Source organism: Schistocerca piceifrons, chromosome 10 (assembly GCF_021461385.2).
Source record: "Schistocerca piceifrons isolate TAMUIC-IGC-003096 chromosome 10, iqSchPice1.1, whole genome shotgun sequence".
In the NCBI taxonomy this organism is placed as follows: Eukaryota; Metazoa; Arthropoda; class Insecta; order Orthoptera; family Acrididae; genus Schistocerca; species Schistocerca piceifrons.
The window spans coordinates 8,785,476-8,812,968 of record NC_060147.1 but is presented as its reverse complement, the minus strand read 5'-3'; the positions used below and the strand labels follow the sequence as shown (position 1 = coordinate 8,812,968).

Here is a 27,493-nt window from a genome sequence, read left to right as displayed (position 1 = left end):
TGTTTTATTTTGTAACAGTGTCAGCTAATTAGTCTCCAATTTAGTGTCATTTTTATGAAAATCATGAATCACCACAATACCAATCATTTTAAAGTGAGGTATCGTACTACATGATGTCAGGGAATCGAAGTTTTTCATTACGTCTTTGTATACAGGGTGCGTCAAAAAAATGTATAAACACTTTGAACTGTCGTAGACAATTTATTTCCTGTTCTACAAGGTTAAATATCTGTGAGAAAGTAATGTTATGTTTCTTCAACAGGTGGCAGCAGTGGCAAGGAAGTAACTGCAACATGGCGGACGTGCGTTTGAGCTTTGAAGTGCGGAAGCAGATAATTAAGTGGTACTGGAAGTTTGAGAATGTAGCTGTGGTTCGAAGACAGTGGAGAAGTGAGTATGGTACAGAACCACCTTCAAGGTTAACAATTACACGTTTACGAGACAAATTCGAAATTCATGAAACAGTGTGTGATGTGCATAAAGGTCGATCAGGGCGACCCCGTATAGCTACAAGTGATGATTCCACAACTGCGGTCTTGGAACTGTTTGAGCGTTCGCCTCAAAAATCTTCAAGGCAAGCGGCACGTGAGAGTAATCTAAGTGCCAATAGTGTGCTACGCAATCTGAAGAAAGCCAAGTTTCGTATGTACATTCCAAGGCTGGTGCAACAGCTACCAAGTGCCGACGAACCAGATTGAAGGTTAGAATTTTGTGAATGGGTTCAGGAGATGTTGAGACGTGAACCGGGATTTATGGGTAGCATAATTTGGTCGAATGAAGCCCAACTCAAACTCTATGGAACTGTCAATAGGCACAATTGTGTGTACTGGGCTGAAGATAATCCTCACATTACAGTTGAAAAGGCTGTGAATTTGCCTGGTGTAAATGTGTAGTGTGGTTTGTCTGCAAGGGGACTCATTGGGCCTTTCCACTTTTAAGGTACTGTTACTGAAGAAACGTACCTAACAATGCTTGCTGACTCCATATTCCCTGCCATTCGTACATTATACAGTAATGATGAGTTTTATTTGAAACAATATGGTGCCCCGCCGCACTATGATAGGGATGTACGAGCATACCTGGATCACAATGTGCCAGGCTAGTGGATAGGACGCAGGGGACCAATTGAGTTTCCTGCAAGCTCTCCAGACCTCACGCCGCTGGATCTCTTCTTATGGGGCATAGTAAAAGATGATGTGTACAAACGTAAACCACATAACCTGGACACACTTTGGAATGAGATTCAGGCGGGGTGCGCAGAAATCTCATTGGATGTACGGACTCAGTGGTTACTCGTACTCAGAAATGTATTGTTGATGAAGGCCACCAGTTTGAACATTAATCACATTTACAAAGTACATTTATTTTTCCAATTGGACTTTAAGCTTTCCATTTCCAGAAATTTAACATTGTAGAACGGGAAATAAATTTTCTACGACGCTTCAAAGAGTGTATATATTTTTTTGACGCACCCTGTATTATGTATATTACAGTCTTCTAGTCACGACGTTTCAACGGATTGCGTATGCGTCACCTTCAGGCGAAGTTGTCAGGCAAAGTCACTTCGCCTGAAGATGACGGATACGCAGTCCGTTGAAACGTTGTGACTAGAAGACGATGCCATTCGGCTGATAACACGTGAAGATTTCACAGCGGAAATATGCCTAGAAAGCCTGCAATCGCACAGATCGTTTGTGCCGTGTGAGCTGTGGTGCCATCTTGTAGGAACCAGACATCACCCACATCCATTTCTTCAATTTCGAGAAGGAAAAACTGTTCAATCATCTGATCGTAATGCTCAGAATTACCTGACACTGCTTTATTGTTCTCTTTGAAAAACCGTGGGTCAATAATGCCAAATTTAGATAGTGCACACCAAACAGTCACACATTCTGCATGCAGGGGCAGCTCACGAAGTTCTCAGAGGTTCGTGCCACTCCAATACTGCTTTGTTTATTCACACAGCCAGACAAACAAAAATGTGCCTCGGTGCTGAAGGACACTGAGGCGTCACAAGACAGCTCGTCGATCGAGGTTTCAGACGCATTTTTTCATAAATCAAAATCACGTGGATGAAGTGTGTGCACCACTGACAGTTTATACAGATGATATTTCAACTCTTAATGCAGAATTCGTCTCACTGTGCATTCAGAAATTGCAAGGGCAGCTGCACATTTGCTCGCAGATCGATCGGGGGAATTCAAAATCGACTTCCTTATCCTCTCGATGTTTTCAGGTGTTCTGGTGGTTCTCGAAAGTCCCGGTTTCTTTTTCTGCACACTTTCAGTACCCATAAAGGTGTCTACTAACATAAGAACTGATTTCCCATCAGGAACACGACCTGCAGGGGCGATATGTAACTGTTTCCCGAATGCACGCCGAGTTCTGACGACCGAACGTCCGTTCGAAAAGTAGGCCGCAATGGTGAACGAGGGCTGCTCTCTCGCCCACTGCACAATTGCTACTACACTAACCTTTTTTTTTTTTAAAAAAAAAGTTAAGTCTGTAACTTTCGATTTCACGGAAATCCATGCAACTACGAGTAACAGCTGCCGTGTGCAGCGCGTTTCAAATAAGGAAGTTCCCGCGCCGCACCCTGTAGAATGGGTGCAGCCCGGCGGTACGCCACTTTTCAGTCAGAATCTTTTAATAAAGAGGAGCATACTTGCCTTTTTTGTACTCCGATAGGAGAATTTTCCCACCGGTTACACTACTGGTGACACACACAAAGTGGCCGAGCAGTTCTAGGCACTACAGTCTAGAACTGCACGACCGCTACGGTCGCAGGTTCGAATCCTGCCTCGGGCATGGATGTGTGTGATGTCCTTAGGTTAGTTAGGTGTAAGTAGTTCTAAGTTCTACGGGACTGATGACCTCAGCAGTTAAGTCCCATAGTGCTCAGAGCCATTTGAACCATTTGACACACTGCTGGAAACCATAACTACAGTAAAATATTGAGGAGTAACAATTCGGAATGATCTTAAATGGAATGACCACATAAAACAAACAGCAGGAAAGTCAGATGCCAGAGTTAGGTCCGTCGGAAGAATCTCGAGGCAGTGTAATTCGTCGACGAAAGATCAATACCCGAATATCCCTCATCAGTGTGAGATCCTTAACAGGTCGGATAAACAGAAGAGATACAGCTCTTCCAAAGAGTGCGCAATTCGTCAGCACGAGAGCATTACACAGGTGCTCGACAAACTCCAGTGAGAGACACTAAGGTAGACGTGTTCCGATTCATGGAGAAGGTTTCTACCGAAATTTTCAGAGGGTACATTCTGAGAAGAGCAGGGCAACATATTACTTTCTCCCACATATGTTCTGAGATTGCCATAAAGAGAATATCTGAGAAATTAGGGCAAATGCACGGATTACTGACAATCGTTCATCATCTACATCTACATGATTACTCTGCAATTCACATTTAAGTGCTTGGCAGAGGGTTCATCGAACCACAATATTACTATCTCTTTACCATTCCATTCCCAAACAGCGCGCGGTAAAAACGAACACCTAAACCTTTCTATTCGAGCTCTGATTTGTCTTATTTTATTTTGATTATCATTTCTACCTATGTAGGTTGGGCTCAACAAAATATTTTCGCATTCGGAAGAGAAAGTTGATGACTGAAATTTCGTAAATAGATCTCGCCGCGACGAAAAACGTCTTTGCTTTAATGACTTCGATCCCAACTCGCGTATCATATCTGCCACACTCTCTCCCCTATTACGTGATAATACAAAACGAGCTGCCCTTTTTTGCACCCTTTCGATGTCCTCCGTCAATCCCACCCGGTAAGGATCCCACACCGCGCAGCAATATTCTAACAGAGGACGAACGAGTGTAGTGTAAGCTGTCTCTTTAGTGGACTTGTTGCATCTTCTAAGTGTCCTGCCAATGAAACGCAACCTTTGGCTCGCCTTCCCCACAATATTATCTATATGGTCCTTCCAACTGAAGTTGTTCGTAATTTTAACACCCAGGTACATAGTTGAACTGACAGCCTCGAGAGTTGTACTATTTATCGAGTAATCAAATTCCAACGGATTTCTTTTGGAACTCGTGTGTATCACCTCACACTTTTCGTTATTTAGCGCAAACTGCCACCTGCCACACCGTACAGCAATCTTTTCTAAATCGATTTGCAACTGATACTGGTCTTCGGATGACCTTACTAGACGGTAAATTACAGCATCAGCTGCGAGCAACCTAAGAGAACTGCTCAGATTGTCACCCAGGTCATTTATATAGATCAGGAACAGCAGAGGTCCCAGGACACTTCCCTGGGGAACACCTGATATCACTTCAGTTTTACTCGATGATTTGCTGTCTATTACTACGAACTGCGACATTCTTGACAGGAAATCACGAATCCAGTCGCACAACTGAGACGATACCCCATAGGCCCGCAGCTTGATTACTTCTCGCATAACAATTGCCAACACGACGGAGGAGGGGGCATCAGACAGTGGCACCGGAAGTACCCTCTGTGACACACTTTAAGGTTGCTTGCAGAGTACTGATGTAGATGTAGATGAAACAGGTGAAGCGGTCACAGGCAGAAGCTAGATGACCGAGTCCAGACGAAGTGGTGGGGTCCGACCGGTGCGCGCAAAACTGCGTCAGTTGCTAGCCGGTGTTAAGCGAGTGTCTTAAAATCGATTAATGTACTCAGATGCTATTGCCACTTACAGTGTCGCGGATTTACGAGAGTGGAGGTTCGGGAATGTGAGAAGTAACTTTTGCCTGCTGCCGGTGCTCCCAGACACCTAGAGTTGTTGTTGTGGTCTTCAGTCCTGAGACTGGTTTGATGCAGCTCTCCATGCTACTCTATCCTGTGCAAGCTTCTTCATCTCCCAGTACCTACTGCAACCTACATCCTTCTGAATCTGCTTAGTGTATTCATCTCTTGGTCTCCCTCTACGATTTTTACCCTCCACACTGCCCTCCAATGCTAAATTTGTGATCCCTTGATGCCTCAGAACATGTCCTACCAACTGGTCCCTTCTTCTAGTCAAGTTGTGCCACAAGCTCCTCTTCTCCCCAATTCTCTTCAATACCTCCTCATTAGTTATGCGATCTACCCATCTAATCTTCTGCATTCTTCTGTAGCACCACATTTCGAAAGCTTCTATTCTCTTCTTGTCTAAACTATTTATCGTCCACGTTTCACTTCCATACATGGCTACACTCCATACAAATACTTTCAGAAACGACTTCCTGACACTTAAATCTATACTCGATGTTAACAAATCTCTCTTCTTCAGAAACGCTTTCCTTGCCATTGCCAGACTACATTTTATACCCTCTCTACTTCTACCATTATCAGTTATTTTGCTCCCCAAACAGCAAAACTCCTTTACTACTTTAAGTGTCTCATTTCCTAATCTAATTCCCTCAGCATCACCCGACTTAATTCGACTACATTCCATTATCTTAGTTTTGCTTTTGTTGATGTTCATCTTATATCCTCCTTTCAAGACACTGTCAATTCTGTTCAACTGCTCTTGCAGGTGCTTTGCTGTCTCTGACAGAATTACAATGTCATCGGTGATCCTCAAAGTTTTTATTTCTTCTCCATGGATTTTAATACCTAATCCGAATTTTTCTTTTGTTTCCTTCACTGCTTGCTCAATATACAGATTGAATAACACTGGGGAGAGGCTACAACCCTGTCTCACTCCCTTCCCAACCACTGCTTCCCTTTCATGTCCTCGACTCTTATAACTGCCATCTGGTTTCTGTACAAATTGTAAATAGCCTTTCGCTCTCTGTATTTGACCCCTGCCACCTTCAGAATTTGAAAGAGAGTATTCCAGTCAACATTGTCAAAAGCTTTCTCTACGTCTACAAATGCTAGAAACGTAGGTTTGCCTTTCCTTAATCTTTCTTCTAAGATAAGTCGTAGGGTCAGTATTGCCTCACTTGTTCCAATATTTCTACGGAATCCAAACTGATCTTCCCCGAGGTCGGCTTCTACCAATTTTTCCATTTGTCTGTAAGGAATTCGCGTTAGTATTTTGCAGCTATGACTTATTAAACTGATTGTTCGGTAATTTTCACACCTAGAGTAGTCTGGGCTATAATAACTACCACACAGTGACTTTTTAAAAGGCCCGAGGAGCTACGCACTGTCTTTCTCTTATTACCATCATCTGCCAGTGGAATTATTTCTTCCTCTTCTCGCTGTCCGCTCCCTTCTTCTGATGAGAGTGTGTGTTCACACGAGTCATCCAATGTGTCGCTGTTTCCTTTCTTGAGCACTTCCACACTGTCTACCTGAAAAAGTAAATTTGACAACACTGAGAAAAAAAGAAGTAACTCACGAGTGGAATACAAATAATGGGAAGAGTGAAAGTCACCACTCAACACACGGTTTGTAGTCTTACAAATATTAACAGTAATACCGATGACATTGCGTAAACTTACATTTACGTGCAAAGTTTTTGCTCAGAATTTATTGAGACTGTTACCGATATTGAACGAGAGAACAATTTTACTGTTACACGTAACTGTCGGTTTATTTCCATAACGTGTTTCGAAGGTTTAAATCTCCAAAAAACTGTGAGCCGTATACTGAAATAGTGTCAGTTTCCTCTTCCACGAAGTACCACGAGTTACTCCGAAGTTGTAACACGACACGTACGTGCCGTATTAATCCACTCAAATCCACCCGATGAGCGATATTTAAAACTATTAAACATTTTTTGGAAATAAAGGAAAAGTGGCTGGTAATACTAAACTAACTGGAACAAACAGAAGCTGCCTTTACCAATATCCCAGATCACTCTAATGTAAGAATAAAAATAAGTTAACAGTTAAAGAATTTTTGTTCATATTTTAAATATAAAATGTACAGCCATACAAACAGCTTTAGTCCATTACAATCACTATAACTCTTATACATATACCTTTAGCTAAAATAAACAGAATCTGCTCTTGATAATACTCCAGATCATGTTAACATAACAACAGAAATAAGTTAACAGTTCATCTGAAGGTTTGTTATTTATTTAAATATAAAGGTCCTAGTCATACAGACAGCTGCATCTCACTGCAGATACAACTCTGTATTATTGAGTCCTTGGTATTCATGTTAATGCCAAACATTAGGGTGACTGGTTGCAGTTCTGTAAAACTTATTTACAATCAATATACAGTCACGGTTCCAAAATGTCCATAATGGGTAAGCATAATACTAAACTTGCTGTTTCATTTGATCAGGTATGCATTTATAAAATTTTACTTCAATGTATTTGCATTAGATTTATTTTCAAATATTTGCTCAGTTGTGTCCGTTTTCTGTTCGATGTGGAGTTCACGAGACCGTGGCAGCACAGCTTCACTCGTCCTCTACATACGAGGCTACATTTCAACTGACAACTGACACCCACAAGAATATTAGATTCGTGTTGTCGAAAACCTTCTACTATTCGTTACGATAATTAAAAAATAATAGAAATTTAAATCTTCGTAACTGACCTGGAAATTAATTTAATGAAATGTTTAGTATACATTCCGAGTCCGCTCTGGTACGGACATTCCTCAGCTCGGCCTACGACTCAATCCCCACAGCAACGAGTGCACACAGACTTCGCAGGTCCATTTTGGAACACTCGCTGGCTCACGGTGGTAGACTCCCATTTGTAGTGCCTACGAACTCGACCGTGTCACGTAGCACCTTTCGAGTGTTGTCCTCGATTTTTTGCATTGAAGGATTGCCTGAAATCACTGTTACAGACAATGGACCTCAGTTAACATCACTCGACTCTGAAGAGCTTTGTGAACGAAATGGCATTTGTCATCTAACAAGTGCTCCATTCCACTCCCAGTCCAATAGAGAAGCAGAATGCTTCGTATGCACTTTCAAATGACAGACGGTCAAGCTTCACTCCCCCCAGAAACGGGAGCAGGTGCCGCACCTCTCACTCCAGCTCACGCGACAGGGCGGAACTTCCGCACAGCCGCTGCCATTGAACACAGCTTCACTCACCGTAGTGTAGTGGCTAATAAAAAAGAAAAAGAGAAGAGAAGAAAAGAAAAGATTGAAAATGTGGGAAGAAATGGTGAACAAAAAGGGGTTTGAAAATCGTTAATGACTGTGAAAAAGGGAAAGAATGAAAAGCATATCGGACTTCGTGATTCGGAAAAGTTACTGTTGGGGTGGTCCTTGTGGTGTTTCCGAGCAAAAGTCAAACCAATTTCCACTACAAAAATTATTTGAAAGAGACCAGAGAATAACAAAATACGATAAACAGGGGGAAATCGCGTAGATAAGAGATCGTCCTTTACCATGTTAACACGTCTTCTCTCATGCGGCGTCCAGGTCTTGTTCTCCAAAAATCTCCTGCTTCATTTCTGTGTGAAAAGTCGTAGCTGCTCCGAAATCTTGCAATAAAATTCATTGTCCAGGAATTACTAATGTATACAAATTAAAACCATCTTGATATTGAATGCAATGTATTTTATGTTGCTGCTTCCATCCTCCAAATTTCATACAAACTTCCACAATACGTCTGCACATCAATAAGTTTCTTCGTCTTAATCCGACCAAGACTAGCTAATAAGTAAGTTAAGCTTCCGCTCTCAAGAGACAAGAGTGGGTAGAAAACAAAAAGAGTTATAATTTTAGTACCTTCATTTTCTTATATATTTTCTGTGCTGTTGAGCGCTCATACAGCTGCGACGGTATAATTTATATCTGAGGGAACGAGTGTAGCGCGGCGAAATTCAAACTCCCGCTACAGTAGTATCTGGCACCGCCGACGGTCCACGAGTCTCACTTTGCACTGAGTGCTTATCCGGGTTTTTGGCCGACGTCGGCACTGTTAGTGAGGCGAGATTCAGAAAGCATTGGCACATATATGTACCTAATTGCAGGACCCGACGGTTTGCAGCACCGTCACCAGAATCAAGTTCGTATTTCTCGCCTGCCCTGCGATTCTGCTGCTTTTTTTCCTTCAGATTCGTGGCCTCATGGGACAACGCAGCCTTCGCAGAAGCCCACAGGTGCTGCCACGGCACCCCGGGGCGAGCCGGCGGACGTCGAGTCCTCGCCTCTGCTGTCACCACTCTGCGACCCGACGGACCCGGACCCGCCATCGCCATTACAGTCCTAGGAGACGGCTGGACGTTGTAACATGCCAGGCTGTATCCTTGTATTAGTGCCACTTAAAGTTCACGTCACAACCGGATGTATTGAAACATTTCCTCACCCAGTAGATAGTGCGCAGTGTTCCCGACCTACCTCGCTTTGCTTATTCAATATTGTCTTCCCGGTAGCTGTGTCCGTCTCACCTAAATCACACTGAAATTAAGAAGCCAGGATCCTAGATTAAGTTTTCCAAAATCAAAAGTCAAGACTGTATTCATTGTTGAACATTTATGACAACCACAGTGCGATTTATTTCTTATCATTCACACGCACAATATTCTGATTGTGACCAGGCCTCTTACACTTAATTGTCACATTAAGTAGGTCAAAAACTTCCAGTCTTTAACAATGTTCAAAATTACACTTTTTTGGTACCGACCGGAAAAATTAACTGACTTGCCGCACTTTTGCTCCGTGAGAATCTGACCGAGAACTAACCGAGAACTGCACCAGCTCGGACCTTATATAGACGAGTGCTTGAATATTTGACTATTTCTGTTAATATATTATAGTTTATAATTTCCCAGGGTTAAAATGATTCTTTCTGATCGGTTTTGAAGTTAACTATTGGGTTTTATTACTGAAATAGCACAAGTGAGCTGAATCAATTTAAATATGCGGAACTAACTTATGCATCCACAGTGGGAATTCCGGACTTATAACTATGGCCGCCCTCTCGAACAATAATTTTTACTTATTCAAATTTACTTAATTCTTAATTAATGCTCTTACAAAGTTGAGACTGGAGTCATTTTACGTAGGAAAAATAAAGGTAGCAAAAGTATCGAAACAGATCTCGGAATTACTTAGTAGTTTGGTCACAATTGGCACGGAAAGTCATACAGGCTACAGCTTTTAAGTCTTAATATCTATTTAACTAATAGACTTTAGGTTAATTTAAACACTTTGCTGGAATCAGTAAAATTTAGGCTTTCTTTTGGATGCAGTCTTATAGCTGAATTTGATGTATTAGCTCACTCAAATTTTACTTAATATGTATTGCACAATATACATCGTTGTTCATAACTTTTAATAGGATGCATTTTCAATAAAACTAATTAGCTCATTACTTTCAGAATAGACATTAGAATGTAGTGAAATAATAGATTTTACTACGGGAATTTTATTTAAACTATTTCTGAATTCTGTACTATGAGGCTGAAAGTCACAGAATCTGTAGTCAGAATCTGAGTAGTGAAAAAAAAAAAGTTCATTGCTTAACTACTGAAGGAGTGTAAAACCAAAACAGGTTAGCAGTGGGCAACCCTGCTTCGTTACAACGAGTATCCCGGGCAGTGTTTTTGGGAGGACGATCCTCTGCTCTCACAAGCCAGAAGGCAGGGTACGGCTGGGAGAATGGTGTCCTCCACAGCTATGCCTCCCGGCTCATCTCTACGCCCAGCTTTCTGCCTCTCCCACATTGTCATTCACATCTCCAGTACGAGACAACGGCGTGGCATTTTTCCGGGAGGGGGTGGGGGACTGTGCTGCCATAACCCTTCACCAGCACACGGGTCGGCACTAAGAAACATTGTATAGCAGGTACCGAACTAGGCATGCCTACGACGAGAGAAGACCGAGACGTGCCCCCACGCTACGCGCCAATACAGTGCGTCGCATCGGGACTCGGTTCACATTGCCCTCTCGCCACACTGTGTTGTGGTCTTCCACAGTGACGGTCGTCTCCTGGCACTTAAGCTAGCTGTGAGGGAACATTAGTCATTGTATATAGTTGTGATACGGCCACAGACAAGATTCAAGAATTAGTACACGTATTTGATTGCTGTTAACCACAGTACTTCGGATTGGACATTACTCAAGTTAAATACTCAATTGGTTCCTGTAATAAAGTGTATTTTAACCGAGTGTGCATTTTGTGTTGTTGTGAGAGGAAAACGGCCACCCACCTATCGTACCACCCTCTCTTCATCCTGCCGGGTACTGCAAAACATTACAAGAGAGCACAGCCACAATAAAAGTGAATGCGGCTCGTTACAAGTCACTGTCAGCGGAAGTACCAGAACGTTTATACTATAAATCTTCGATATAAAATTTTTGTGGTATTCGTAGTAGTATGTCGAGCATGTCGAAGTTCTGCACTGCAATACGGATATCGTGTCATTTAGATGAAATTTGCATACAAAATTATAAATATACTACAGAAAACTGAAACAAAAACCTGTGATATTTCATTAAGTCTGTATACAGATACACAATTAACCGTGGAATTATCCCTTTAGGGGGAAAAAAACTGTGCCGAGAAAAAGAACAAAAACAAGAACATGTAGTAATGGCCAAATTCATTCCCAAGGTAAAAGAAAATATTGTGCGTACATAATAAAACAGAAGACACTTTTGAGATTTGCTATTTAAAAATATACTATTAAAAATGTGTAAGATTTTGAAACAGTAAAACAAGAGGGACATGTTGTACGGAAGTTCTTGTAGAGTGTAAATCCTTTTGGATTGAAGACGACCACCCACCAAAAATCAGAGGCACTGAATTGCTGATAGGCACACTCAAAAGAAAACACACACATTCACACACCTACGGCCCTACCCGGTGCCGCCGGACTAACAGTTCCAGTGCTGTAGTTTGGGACACGGATTCATTGTCGCGGGGGTAGTATTGGGTGGGTTGGATTGAAGGAGACAGAGGCAGGGATAGAGATCGGGAGTGGGGTGGGTGGCGGCCCGGAGGGGGGCCTTTTTCCCATCTGGGAATGCAGGAGAGTCGGGTGATAGATATGCAGGCTAGGCATGTGACACACAACTGTAGTGGCGAGTGGAAAGTGGCACACATTGAAAGTGACAGGCGGACATCAATTGGCAGGAGCTGACAGAAAGGAGGAAAGGGAAACTGTCGGGCGGAGGGTGCGAGGACAGTGAGTTACCGCACACTGGCGCCAGGACAATTACGGGGAGCAGAGGACGTGTTGTACGGTTAACTATCGTCTACATGATTAATGGAAAATCTCATATAAAGATGTAAACAAATACTAACAAAGAGATAGAGGGGCTGGTCAGTACTTACCTCAGCTCAGCCAATAGATACACAAAACAGAACAGAAAATTTCCAATCCTAGCTTTCAGAACTTTGTTCCTTCATCAGGGAGGAGAGAGGGGAAAAGAGGGAAGAAGGGAAAGTGAATTCAGTTACTCACAACCCAGGTTATGAATCAACAGGGAAAGGTAAACAGGGAGCGTAGTAAGGATGGAGGCACTGTCGTCAGAGGGAAGCCAAAGATATTCTACTGTTAAGTACTGTACCAGCTTCAAACCAAAGAGCCTGCATACAGAAGTAAAGAGGTATATAGTATAAAGATAAACACAACTACGTAGGAAGAAAAGATGCGTGAATGGCTAAAGAGGAGAGGGAAAAAGGAGAAGACTGAAGAGTAAATGGGGGTGAGATCGGTTAACGTAGGAAGGATCAAAATAGCCCAAACCGTGAAGCAGCCATCGAAATTGAGCAAGTTTTGTTCAGTCGCATACCGTGCCACCGGGTAGTCGACTCTGTTCTCAATGACAGTTTGGTGGTGGCCGTTCGTCCTAGTGGACAGCTGTTCGGTAGTGATATTAACGTAAAAGGCTGTGTAATGTTTGCAGCTGAGCTGGTATACGACACGGCAGCTCTCACAGGTGGCCCAGCCTCTTGTGGGGTAGGATAAACCTGAGACGGGACTGGTATAGTAGCTGCTGGGTGGGCGTATTGGGAAGATCTCGCACTTCAGGAGTGGAAGCGGCATAGGGCCGTACGGGTAGGGCGGGCGACAGAACGCCACTTCGGGACGGGTGGGTAGGATCTCTCGGGGCTCGAAGAGAAAGAATCGAAGCCGTGGTGAAGGGTATGGCTCAGTTGTTCCAGTCCAGTGTGGTACTGAGTGATGAGGGGGACACTCATTTGTACTCGAATCTTGGCTGTGGTGGGTGGATTCAGAGCGTATACTGGTACATTACGGAAAATCTGTCTGTGGATAGGTTTGGTGGGTATTGCCTGTCTGTGAAGGCCTTCAGGGAGCCTTCAACATATCCGGCAAGAAAGTTCTCATCACTACAGATACATCGTCCACAGTTGCATAGGAAGGATTTTTTTTTTTTTTTTTTTTTTTTTTTTTTTTTTTTTTTTTTTTTTTTTTTTTTTTTTTTTTTTTTTCTCTCCATGAAGCAATGCCAGTTGTGAAAATGCAGGTACTGTTGCCGGTTAGTGGGTTTAACGTGAACAGAGGTGTGGACTGCAGTGGTTAATAAAAAAGAAAGAGAGAAGAGAAGAAAAGAAAAGGTTGAAAATGTGGGAAAAAATGGTGAATAAAAAAGGGGTTTTAAAATCGTTAATGACCGTGAAAAAGGGAAAGAATTAAATGCAAATCGGACTTCGAATTACAGAAAATCTATTGGTCTTCGGGATTCGGAAAAGTTATTGTTGTGGTGGTCCTTGAGGCATTTCTGAGCAAAAGTCAAACCAATTTCCACTACAAAAATTATATGAAAGAGAACAGAGAATAACGAAATGTGATTAACAGGGGGAAATGGCATAGATAAGAGTTCATCCTTTACCGTGTTAACATGTTTCTCTCGTGCGGCGTCCAGGTCTCGTTCTCCAAAAATCTCCTGCTTCATTTCTGCGTGAAAGGTCGTAGCTCCCCCGAAATCTTGCAATAAATTTCATTGTCCAGGAATTACTAATGTATACAAATTAAAACCGTCTTGATATTGAATGCAATGTATTTTACATTGCTGCTTCGATCCTCCGAATTTCATACAAACTTCCACAATACATCTGCACATCAATAAGTTTTTTCGTCTTCATCCAACCAAGACTAGCTAATAAGTAAGTTAAGCTTCCGCTCTCAAGAGACAAGAGCGGGTAGAAAACAAAAAGAGTTACAATTTTTGTACCTTCATTTTCTTACATATTTTCTCTGCCGTCGAGCGCTCATACAGCTGCGACGGTATAATTTATATCCGAGGGAATGAGTGTAGTGCGCCGAAATTCAAAGTCCCGCTACAGGATGAAGCCATCAGAGAGGAGGAAGTCAACCTCCAGTAAGGTGGTGCGTTGGGCTTACTAGTACTGTGTGAAGCGGATGGGAGAGAAGGTTTTGAGATTGTGAAGGAATGTGGATAGGGGATCTCGGTGATGCTGAGTCCACGTCATGAATGTGTCATCAATGACCCTGACAATACCAGAGAAGGAAAGTTGCTACTAACCATATAGCGGAGATACTAAGTCACGATAGGCACAAGAAAAAGGTTCACACAATTATAGCTTTCGGCCATTAAGGCCTTTGTCAGCAGTAGACACACACACACACACACACACACACACACACACACACACACACACACACACACACACACACACTCATGCAAATGCAACTTGCACACACGTCTGCAGTCTCAGAGAGCTGAAACCACACTATCGCGACTCAGCATCTCCACTATATGGTGAGTAGCAACTTTCCTTCTCTGGTATTTTTACATTCCATCCTGGATTTTCCGTTGTTTGATCAATGAACCTGAACCAGACTAGGAGTTGAGAGTTTTGGGAGACTAGGAATGTTTCCTCTAGATGGCCCATAAACAGGTTGGGATAGGAGGGTGATATTCAGGTGCTCCTGCTTGTGCCAGAAATTTGTTTGCATACCTTCCCTTCAAAGGAAAAATAGTTGAGAGTCGGTAGGTTGGTAAACAGGAAAGTAACGTCAACAGTGACGAGAAGGGATGCATCACGTAAATGGGTGGAGAATGGCGGAGAGTCGGTGGAGGAAGCGGTTAGTATCTTTGACGTGAGAGGATAGGCTTCAGGCAATTGGTTGAAGGTATTGTGATCAACACATCCAGGAGCAATTTTTCAGTGGGAGCAGTATAACCAGCCACAATGGCGCATCTACAATTGTTGGGTATGTAGATTTTGGAGAGCATGTAGGAGGTGGGTGTGTGGGGTGTTGTTAGGGTGAGAGATGTAGACTTCAGGTAGAGGTTCTGGATAGAGCTCACAGATTTCAGTTGCGACTGGAGGTTACATTGGACATCTGTGATGAGGTCACTCTGGCAGAGGTCGTAGGTGGAGCACGCAGCTGGTAGAGACCTTCTATCCGGTAGCCATTGCAACTCATTACACCAGTTGTAACGGTACTCTGACTACCGCGCCTCCGCCAGAGCAAAGATGTGATTTACAATCACGCATGCAGGAGAGCGCTGCGCCAGCGACAGATTTTCATAAGTAATTTTGATCTTCTTTTTCTTTTTACGTAGGTGCTTGTTTTAACAACTATTTCATTACTCTCTTGTTATCATACGTTTAAGACGTGTATTTTTTAGTGCTGATGCTAAAGAATGATTTTAAGTGGAAATTAAAACTATATTACGAAACAAACACACAGCATCTTCAAGTTATTTCAGTAGTGATTCGCAATGGTAATCGCCAAATTTATAAATTAATCCTGACAGTGACAAGTTCAAGAAATTTTCATCAGACGGAGAACAAGAGGACCAGCGAACAATAAAAAAAGTACATCCTACAAGAAAATTAAGAAGTATTCCAGACGCAGCCACGAAGACTATATTATAATAGACACTACATTCCTAACAGAATTATAAGGTAAATTTCAACTTATTTTGATGCTATTTCCTTAGAGTCGCTTTTTGTAGTGTTGCCAACCCGGTCTGCCATTCGCGGTCAAATTACAGCACTATCTCAATCAGTAATACGAAGTCCGTCTTATCCGCAACTTATTCCATCAAAATTCAAAACCCAATCAGATTTTCTATTTTGTATTTTAACGGCAGAACCCTGAGGAAAGGAAACACTACACAGTGGTCGAACATTTGTTTGCAGGGAGGACGATTAGGTCAGAATACATTTTCACGGTATGTCTAGCTGCCCTTTCTTCTACTGAGAGGTTAGTGTTCTCAGGAAGGGACAGAACCTAGAGGAAAACTTCCTAGGTTACCACAACTCCTAATCCAGAGTTTGGTTCAAGTTTTTTTACAATATCTTCACGATCTGGACTCGAGGGCGAGACACCCTATTTGCGTTCCTTCAGAACCTCGACACCTTCTCTTCCGGCCACTTCACCTGGTCCTTCTAAGCCCAGTGCATCGCCTTACCGGATGCCGACCTCCATTGGTTCAAAAGGCTCTGAGCATTATGGGACTTAACAGCTGTGGTCATCAGTCCCCTAGAACTTAGAACTACTTAAACCTAACTAACCTGAGGACATCACACACATCCATGCCCGAGGCAGGATTCGAACCTGCGACCGTAGCAGTCGCGCAGTTCCGGACTGAGCGCCTAGAACCGCTAGACCACCACGGCCGGCCCCGACCTCCATTGTCCGTCCACACTTCTGCCCACATTAAACCCATTAACTGCCAACAGTAACTGCATTTCGACAGCCGCCATCCCTTCCACACTGTCCTGCTTACCCCGCCTAAAGTGGTGTTCCACTGCCCACCCATCCAACACGATATCCTAGCCTATCCCCGTGCCACTCCCATCACCGACCCCTTACGACGGGCACCGTATCCCTGCGGGAGACCCAGATGCGAGACTTGCCCAAACCTCACCCGTCACTTCCTACTCCAGTTCTGTCTCGGGCTTACCCTCCCCCGTCAGGGCTGGGCTACTCGTGAAAGAAGCCACGTCATACACCACCTCTGCTGCAAATACTGGACAGCTTTTTACATCAGTACGAATACAAACCAGCTGTCCACTAGAACGAAACTGTTGCCGATAACAAAACTGACCGCCTAGTGGCACAACATTCAGCTGCGCATAACACCTTCAACTTCAATGGTGGCAGCCGGCCGAAGTGGCTGTGTGGTTCTAGGCGCTGCAGTCTGGAACCGCGAGTCCACTACGGTCGCAGATTCGAATCCTGCCTCGGGCATGGATGTGTATGCTGTCCTTAGGTTAGTTAGGTTTAACTAGTTCTAAGTTCTAGGGGATTAATGACCTCAGAAGTTGAGTCCCATTGTACTCAGAGCCATTCGAACCATTTCAATGCCGCATTCTTTCCTCCCATAAGTGTACTGGCCTAGTTTCTGGTAAACCACTGTCCACACACCCTCCACCAAACAATTTTCCTTCCTTTGCCCAGTCATCCAGTGCCAATCCACACCCCCATGTCACCTTCAGCATGTGGCACTCCCCACTGACCCCTACAATCGTGCATTACATACCTAGCCTGCATACCTGACATACCTTACCCTCCCCCCCCTACCCCTACCGAACATTTATAGCCGGCAAACTGGCTGCCTCCCTCTGAGCTGCTAGCCACCCACCCCTAATTTCTCTTTCTGCCTCCCCTTTTACCCACCCCATTCAACATTACCCACCTTAACCAGTTCACCTGACCGACTGAAATGTGTGTGTGTGTGTGTGTGTGTGTGTGTGTGTGTGTGTGTGTGCGCGCGCGAGCAGCAAGTTTTCTTTTCTGTGTGCGTGTCAAAACAAGTCAATGCTTCTGATTTTCAGTGAGCGATCTCCATTAATTGAAAACAAGAGATAGGTTAGAAGAGCAGTGCAAGCCACACAATTTGTAAAGTTTCTGGTCAGCTAATTACCTTCGCAACAGCAGAGTCGACAACTGCAGGACTGGCCGGGGCGGCCGCGGGTTCGGAATCGGGTCCGGGTGCGGTCCCACCGAGCAAGGCGGATGCAGTGGCTGCGGTGGGCGGCAGGCCGAGCACGTCCTGCAGGAATGTCCCACCCTGGCTGTGCAACCAGTTGTCGTGGCCGAACATCTGCCGCAGGCTCTCCACCCTGCGCTTCGTCTCCAGGTGCTCTGCGTTCAAATCTGTGAGAAATGACAAATTGCGTTACGGAGGTTCTGCAAACCGGCAGAACTGATCTGACACCTCCACCGCGTCATATTATTAAAAACAAAGATGCTGTAACTTACCAAACGAAAGCGGGAATATGTTGATAGAGACAATAACAAACACAAACACAAATTTCGAGCTTTCGCAACCAACAGTTGCTTCATCAGGAAAGAGGGAAGGAGAGGGAAAGACGAAAGGAGAGATTAAGGAGTCATTCCAATCCCGGGAACGGAAAGACTTACCTTAGTGGGAAAAAGGGACAGGTATACACTCGCGCGTACACACACACACACACACACACACACACACACACACACACACACACACACATCCATCCGCACATATACAGACCCACAGAAACCATCTTTGTAACCATTGATGCCACTTCCCTATACACAAATATCCCGCACGTCCAGGGCCTCGCTGCGATGGAGCACTTCCTTTCACGCTGATCATCTGCCACCCAACCTAAAACCTCTTTCCTCACTACCTTAGACAGCTTCATCCTGACTCACAACTTCTTCACTTTCGAAGGCCAGACATACCAACAATTAAAGGGAACAGCCATGGGTACCAGGATGGCCCCCTCGTACGCCAATTATTCATGGGTCTCTTAGAGGAAGCCTTCTTGGTTACCCAGGCCTGCCAACCCAAAGTTTGGTACAGATTTATTGATGACATCTTCATGATCTGGACTCACAGTGAAGAAGAACTCCAGAATTTCCTCTCCAACCTCAACTCCTTTGATTCCATCAGATTCACCTGGTCCTACTCCAAATCCCATGCCACTTTCCTCGATGTTGACCTCCACCTGTCCAATGGCCAGCTTCACACGTCCGTCCACATCAAACCCACCAACAAGCAACAGTACCTCCATTATGACAGCTGCCACCCATTCCATTTCAAACGGTCCCTTCCCTACAGCTTAGGTCTTCGTGGCAAACGAATCTGCTCCAATCCCAAATCCCTGAACCATTACACCGACAACCTGAAAACAGCTTTCGCAACCCGCAACTACCCTCCCGACCTGGTACAAACCAGAGCCACTTCCTCATCCCCTCAAACCCAGAACCTCCCACAGAAGAACCCCAAAAGTGCCCCACTTGTGACAGGATACTTTCCGGGACTGGACCAGACTCTGAATGTGGCTCTCCAGCAGGGATACGACTTCCTCAAATCCTGCCCTGAAATGAGATCCATCCTTCACGAAATCCTCCCCACTCCACCAAGAGTGTCTTTCCGCCGTCCATCTAACCTTCGTAACCTCTCGGTTCATCCCTATGAAATCCCCAAACCACCTTCCCTACCCTCTGTCTCCTACCCTTGTACCCGCCCCCGGTGTAAAACCTGTCCCGTGCACCCTCCCATCACCACCTACTCCAGTCCTGAACCCGGAAGGTGTACACAATCAAAGGCAGAGCCACGCGTGAAAGCACCCACGTGATTTACCAACTGACCTGCCTACACTGTGAAGCCTTCTATGTGGGAATGACCAGCAACAAACTGTCCATTCGCATGAACGGACACAGGCAGACAGTGTTTGTTGGTAATGAGGATCACCCTGTGGCTAAACATGCCTCGGTGCACGGCCAGCACATCTGGGCACAGTGTTACACCGTCCGGGTTATCTGGATACTTCCCACTAACACCAACCTGTCAGAACTCCAGAGATGGGAACTTGCCCTTCAATATATCCTCTCTTCCCGTTACCCACCTGGCCTCAACCTCCGCTAATTTCAAGTTGCCGCCCCTCGTATGTCACTTGTCACTCAACAACATCTTTGCCTCTGTACTTCCGCCTTGACTGACATCTCTGCCTTTACATATGTCTGTTTGTGTCTGTATATCTGTGTGTGTGTGTGTGTGTGTGTGTGTGTGTGTGTGTGTGTGTGTGTGGGTGCGTGCGCGTGCGCACGAGTGTATACCTGTCCCTTTTTCCCCCTAAGGTAAGTCTTTCCGCTCCCGGGATTGGAATGACTCCTTACCCTCTCCCTTAAAACCCACTGCCGGCCCAAGAGGTGGGGAAGCGAGCCGGATGGACACCTAATCCTGATGCCAGGTGAATAGCCATTGGCCTGGTCCAAATGCAGTTTTTAAGTGGTTTCGCACACTCCTTAACACAGATGTCGACTCTGACGGCCCACCTCAGAAGAGAGTCACGCGGAGAGTTAAAATATAGTAAGACAGGGAATAGGCTTCACACAATTCACAGAGAGATGGCACCACACGCCACTCTCCTCTAAGCTCGAGTAAAGGAAGTACCACCAACTCAATTTAAAACCTGAACAGCTTTAACAGTGCTACAGACAGAAACGTTAAATTCTCATTTTCTTCAAAGTGGGTACCACAGCAAAGATTTTATTTAAAGAAGGTGATATTTTCTACTTCCGCTGTATTAATTTTAATTGTTCAGAACTAGTTCCAGCCTTCTGGAAATGATATAATATATTCTATTTTGTACCAAACCACAAAATCACTTGAGAATGGCCTAGAAGGCTGAAAGTAGTAGAGAACAAATAAAATTATAACAACAAAAGTAAAAATGTCACCTTGTGTTAAGTTCTAATTCTCAGTAAAGAGAGCTTATAATACATGTGATATTCTAGTGTGCAAAGTAAACAATAAATTACAGTTATTAACTTTCACATTGTTTCTACTGGAAATATAAACAGAATAAGCTGATGACTTTCCTAAGTCCATCTCCGAAATTATGGCATTTTATTTTCCTCACAATACAAGCAAGACTTCCTTGCAGTTATTTTTTGTACTAAGTAATGTATCTTTCAGACACAATAGCATTTTGTATGATGGCACGGATAACAAATGATACACTTATGTCACTGATAACACGTGAAATACTTCAGTTGATCAATGAAAGAAGGAAGTACAAAAATATTCACGGAAATTCAGGGACATAGAAATACAAGTCACTTAAGAATGCAATAAATAGTAAGTGCAGGGAAGCTAAGGCAAAGTGGCTGCAAGAAAAATGCGAAGACATTAAAAAAGAAATGTTTGTCAGGACGGATTCAGCATATAGGAAAGTCAAAATGACCTTTGGTGAAATTAAAAGTGAGGTTAGTAACATTAAGAATTCTGTGGGAAATCCCCTGTTAAATGCAGAAGAGAGAGTGGAAAGATGGAAAGAGTACAATGAATGCCTCTATGAGGAGGAGGAGGAGGACTTACCTGATGACCTGATAGAAAAAGAAACAGGAGTTGACAGAAGAGATTTAGGGGATCCAGTATAAGAATCAGAATTTAATACAGCTTTGGAAGACTTAACATCAAAGGAATAAAATGAAATGAAATGATCGTGTGGCTCTGATCGCCGGGAGGCTCCACCGGGGAAATTTGGCCACCGGGTTGCAAGTCTATTTTAGGTGATGCCACGTCGGTTGACTTGCTGATGATGAGGATAACACGATACCTCTTCCACGAGCAGAGAAAAATCTGCAACTCAGCCGGGAATCAAACCCGGGCACGCTGCACGGTAGGCAAATATGTTGCCACTCAGTTAAGAAGGTGGCCTGGTAGAAGGGATAGATAACATTATATTGAAATTTCTAAAATCGTTCGGGGGGAAGTGGCAGCAAAACGTCTATTTACGTTGGTGTGTAGAATATGAGACTGGTGACATTCCATCAGACTTTTTGGAAAAACATCATCCACACAATTCCGAAGACAGCAAGAGCTGACAAGTGCGAGAATTATTGCACTATCAGCTTAACAGCTCACTCGTCCAAGTTGCTGGCGAGAATAATACAGAGAAGAATGGAAAAGAAAATTGAGGATCTGTTAGATGACGATCAGTTTGGCTTTAGGAAAAGTAAAGGCATGAGAGAGGCAATTCTGACAATGTGGTTAATAATGAAAGCAACACTAAAGAAAAATCGAGACACGTTCATAGGATTTATTGACCCGGTAAAAGTATTTGACAATGTAAAATGGTGCACGATGCTCGAAATTCTGTAAAAAATAGGGGTAATATACAAAGGCGGGTAATACATGATTTGTACAACAACCAAAGAGGAACAGTAGGTCTGGAAGACCAAGAATGACATGCTCTTATTAAAAAGGGTGAAAGACAGGGATGCAGTCTATCAGCCCTACTGTTGAATCATTACATGAAGAGGCAGTGGGGGAAATAAAAGGAAGGTTGAAGAGTGGGATTAAAGTTCAGGGTTAAAGGATATCAATGATAAAATTTGCTGATGACGTTGTTATCCTCAGTAAAAGTGAAGATGGACTGAAAAGTGATGTAGAGATACAACCTAGAGCAAATACCTGGAAGGTTTCTGCAATGGTGACAGTGATCTCGTGAAATTTCTTTTTTCTGTTACACGACAATGTTTCGGCGTTCCTCCAGTGTTTGACCAATTTTTCTTCATTGACCATCTAATTTGGAAAACTGTGACTGTTATAAATATGTATGCCACAGAAATGATACAAAATGTTACTCCATTTACAAAACACTCAATGTGCCACTCGTGGAGAGATGTTTACGAAAAAAACTGAAGATTTCCCTTGGAGTAATATTGAAAGTGGTCTTCAATCTGAAGGCAGAATTAGTTGACTATTTTACAGAAGACTGGTGGGAACAAACTCCATTTCCTTAGAATGTTCTTTCTCATATCAGTTTTTTCTTCAAATGCTTTGGATGCTGCAATTATTTCCACCTCTCACCGCTCAGGGTTATCAACGTACGAGAGGGAGCCAGGGGGACAACGGTAATTAGAATATTGACAGCAAATGAAAAGAACTTTATGTACTAAAAATAAATGTAGAAATGTAGCTCTCATCTGAGAGCACAGCATGATTCAAAGGAAGAATTCAGGTGCTACATTCCAGAGAAGGATATAAAGTGGGTTTTATGAGTTTTCCGTCTGTGTGATTCAGAAAGTGGGTACGTTTTTTCCGCATTCCATGTTAGGGACAGACAACTACAGAAAGTCTAACTTCTTCCGATTTACCTTTGGCCCAGCAATTGCTAGAGATTTACATTATCACACTATCACTCCTTTACTGGTGGATTCGACACGATCCCTCGAATAGCTCAGGAACTGCACAAAATGAAATTTCAAACAGAAAATGTTATGCCTTCTAGGCAGGATCTTCCATGTGATTTGAAGAAAATGAAACTTGCCGAATGTGGGTTACGTGCCTATTAAAGTGAGATGAAAATTACACGTCTTTCATTCCGTGACGAGAGCTTATTGATTGTCGAGTACATTTGTTGGTCCTCAAACCCAATTAACCACCTGTTTTAGGAAGAAAGAACCTGTACTTATATTTGATTAGCACGGTGTGTTTTGGCAGTAAGCTGCCAGCGTAAGATGTGTTTACTGTTAGTTTTACATTGTAGTTAGTACGAAGTGAGATCAGTTTTCTTTGCTGTGAATGCAAGTGAGGTCGAGTGTCGAAAGAGAAACCTGTCCGGGAAGATATATACGTTACAGTACAGGGCTGGGCACGGCCGAGACCCAGCTGGTGACTCAGCTCTGCTCAGAACTTCCTGGAACAGTACGACACTTCATTTAGCATCGCAGTGCAGCATTTTGGAGTTCGCTGAACTCTCTGAGGGTCAGGGCTGTTTACACATCACTATTTGTTTGTGGTATGAGGGACTTTCACAGGTCCAGTTGCCGTTTTCACAAAAAGAGGCAATGTAGCCAACTATTGATATTCACAGGTCTGGTGGTTGTTCTCACAAAAAGAGGCGATGTAGCGATCTATCGTCACATCTCTTTAAAATGAATGGAATGACAGAAGTGAGGGGGTGAGAAATCTCAATTTGTACAAGTGACGGGCACTGCTAAGTTGCTATGAAATGAGATTATACTACTGTGCAGAAAGAATTTAAGTTTTAAGATGACAATGAGAGCAAAAAATTACAATGATCGACAGACGTGATTCGTCGTTCTGCACATAAGGAAGCACTTTGTGGTAAATTTGCAGGCACGGAGCACGTGAAGAAATTGGTGGTACGATAGCAAAAATTGTTAAGTTGCACCCATTATTCCATTTTCAGTTGCGACAGTTTTCAGTGGAAGTGCATGAAGAATATGGTGACTTTATATATTACTCCAAAGTATGTAGTTAACTCAAGGGTCATGCCTGGAATGATTTTTTGATTTAAATCTCAATACCGCTGAAATTTTGAAAGGAAAATAAGTACAGGAACGAAATTTAGAGCATCCAGAATGGATTGCAGACTTCACATTTCAAACGGATTTTGCTGCTCACTGCCCACAATAAGGTATTACAAGGTAACTTGATGGCGATGCATTTAAAAAGAAAATTGTGTTGTAGGAGGACATATTCTGACAAAGACAATCCAGTTCCCTAAGTTCACTGGCCCAAAAGAATGAGCAAAGTTTGAAGAATTCATTGTGGTTTTACAAAAATTATAACATAGTCTTATAAAGGTTTTGAGGACACTTCAGTATTACTCCTGTTTTCTAGCCGTTCTCAAGACTGTTTGCCATTTCAGGCGAAGGCGATCTGTGCATGTGTAGATGTTGGTACTGATAGAAAACAATAAAAATTAACAATGAAGTCTCAGAATGAGTGAATGATCTTTTGTAATTAGGACAGCTGAAGACATCAACTAGACAAGCACGAGAAGAAACAAATTGAACAGCAGCAATGGCCTGGAGTATGGTGGGTAAACTAAACAGGGTTTGTAATACTGAGTTTCTGATTTGTCTGAAACTGAAAGTTTACGGTTTTTAATACAGGGTGGGTAGACATAGAACTTTAATTAATGTGTTCCATACATCAATCAAGAAGCAGCTTCAGGGATGAAGGAATAGTCAAGTTTTACATTAACATAACACAGAAACACAGGACCTCAATCTGCATACTGTATCGACTGTCGCTACACTGCTTAATGCTATCCGTGCTTACACCGTCGAAATTTAGTTGAGTAAATCAGTAAGGAAGCCACTACTCTGGGATAAACCACCACCTGCTCATCTGCTTAACATTTTCTCGATTATCGTGGTATTATTCACAAAAAATAACATTTACATCTATAAGTACTTCTCATAATGTTGTTACATTTGTGGTGTCACAAGGCTTAGGCCTGTCCCAACCCTCATTAAATCGACCAAGACTTATAAGAATAATTTTAAGAACAGTTATTATTATTATTACGTTCTTTAAGTTTGTTTTTGGGTTTTCAGAAATACTGTGGGAAGAAAGTTTATTTATGTTGCAGATAACGTGGAAGACGTCGCCCGACGATCACCGCAGAAGTTCGACGTAGCGGCAAGTGGGTAAGGAATAAAACGAACTACCTCGAGCCACGGAAGAGCCCGGGCTGCGAGGGCGTCGAGCTTCCTAGGTCGTCGTCGGACAACGTCAAAGGAAGAGATATTCTGCTTTCTCTTTGTAAACAGATCGATCGAGTCTTGGTAGGTTCGTCTAAAACGTACAGGCGGGTGACACATTAGGTGGGACCTGATGCCTGTAATACTTCCATAGTTATCAAAAAGTTGTTAAACGGCAAAACCAATAGTTCATCATTTATATAGATAAAAAGTAGTAAAGATATAGGAAAGGAAGAGTTGCGGCGTCAGAACGAAAAGTGATACATCGCTCAGCAATGAAGGAGGACGTAAACAGCGGGCGTTATGTGGTGAAAACAAATCAACTGATAAGATAGTAAGTCTATAATTAAGCATAAAGCCACGTAACACTGCACACATTACTGTCATACAGCTTTACAATAAACACACTTACTCGCTTGCAGCTAACGAAGCTTTTCAATCCCCGAGTCTAAGATATTCATGTAATTTGTAGAAAGAATAGCTAATTGTGTGTGTTCAAAGAACGAAAATTCAAGGTTGGAATATCAACAGTCTAGGAAAAGATATATTGCTATGACACGTCAAAGTTGCCGACAGGCACAACTAAAAGACACTCACACACACAATCTTCCACCCACAGAATGCATTCCGGTCTGAGCCGCTGGAGGCGGCGGTCACGTGTGCGTGTGGTGTGCTCGCTTGTACGAATCAAAGGTGTGTGCTTCTCTTTCTCACTCTGACAGTGCCTGTGGCTGAAAGCTTATGTGTAAGGATGTTTTCATTGTGCCTGTCCGCAACTTAGCATGTCATCTTTATGGTAAGTAACAACCTATCTTTTCCTACACAGTTAATTATGTATGTTTTTAGTTTTGAGTTGGCAGGAACTCCCAAATTTTTGGTGTATGTTAGAAGGGAGCTTACCAGCAGAGTACAAGAAGGCAAAAGCTACACAAACATTATTTTTTTAGTCTCATGTTTTGACTGTGCCTATCACAGTTCAAGCTAACACAGATTTATATTGCCAGCAACAAAATCATTAAGGAGTAAACGTATTAGGAAAAGACTGTTAGAACCCAATGATCCTTAAAAAGACTTCTCCAAGATATACAATTATCCACTACACAGAATATTTTTACAGCTCAAGTCTACAGAACAAACACTTTGTTTACTTTGGAAGTGCTGACCCAGACGATAATTCCATAAGACAACTCGACCGAAAATACGCACAATAAGCTGCAGCTCCTTTCCTTAGGTCATCACAGTGAGAGACGTTTCTAAGACGTAACAGGGCAAAGCGAGCTAATTCATTAGAGTTTGCCAGTATGTCGACTCCATTTTAACTCACCGTCCAGCTCAATCCCGAGGAATTTTACGCAGTCCACTTCATTCAGTGTACGACTGTCAATGTCTACGTCTGGTCTCAAAAAGTAATTACTGTTTGTTTGAAATTGTATAATGTGAGTCTCTGTGGGGTTAAGACTCGAGCTGCTCGCCGTGAGCCACTCGCAGATCTATTCGGCCGCCATCTGACGTGTGTCGGCTAGGGCAGAGTTCAGACCTGCGATCAGGAATCTCGTGTCGTAGACAGATCTTACAACTTTTGTAGTACCGCTTAAAGTCGCTGAAAAATTATTTATGTCGGTTAGAAATGAGAGTGGGCCCAGTACCATTCCTTGTGGCATGCCACATGTTACCTTATTCCATTTTGAGCCTGAGAAATACCCTGTTAATGAGACCGTCCGCTTTCTGTTGTGGAAGATAGATCTTAATCCTGCAAGAGTGATGCCATTAATACCGTAACACATCAGTTTGCTAAGTAGAATGGTGTAATTGACAAGGTAAGACACTTTGGCAAGGACACAGAATATACCGACAGGATAATTTTTCTCAGTTAGCTCTACTCTCACTTTAGTTTGTCAAGCATGAGACAAAATTAAGGTCATAATTAAAATGGAGAAGCCTGGAGAGTAGACAGTAGATGGACCGGGGATGTTCTCCGCAAGATTACGAGAGAGAACCGACGTTCGGACAACTGCCCGACACGAAGTGGGTGCGTCACATCACATCGGAATAGATCCTGCACGAATCACACGGGAGAGCCTAGGGTCCGGATCTGGCTGTTGCCGGTGACAGTGAACCTACTAAACTATTTTTGCTTCAGAGAAAGGTAATTAATGTACAGTTATGAAATTTC

At 43.1% G+C, this 27,493-nt stretch overlaps 1 protein-coding gene across 1 annotated transcript in view; it reads right to left on the bottom strand.

Annotated features, from left to right (window-relative positions):
• LOC124719027 (actin cytoskeleton-regulatory complex protein PAN1) overlaps positions 1-27,493 on the bottom strand; it is a 169,062-nt gene that overhangs the window by 104,470 nt on the left and 37,099 nt on the right. The window contains exons 5-6 of the mRNA XM_047244696.1: positions 17,729-17,961; positions 6,153-6,282 (exon numbers count right to left, since the gene is read on the bottom strand). Coding sequence (XP_047100652.1) covers positions 6,153-6,282; positions 17,729-17,961 — 363 coding nt within the window. The remainder of the gene's footprint in view (positions 1-6,152; positions 6,283-17,728; positions 17,962-27,493) is intronic.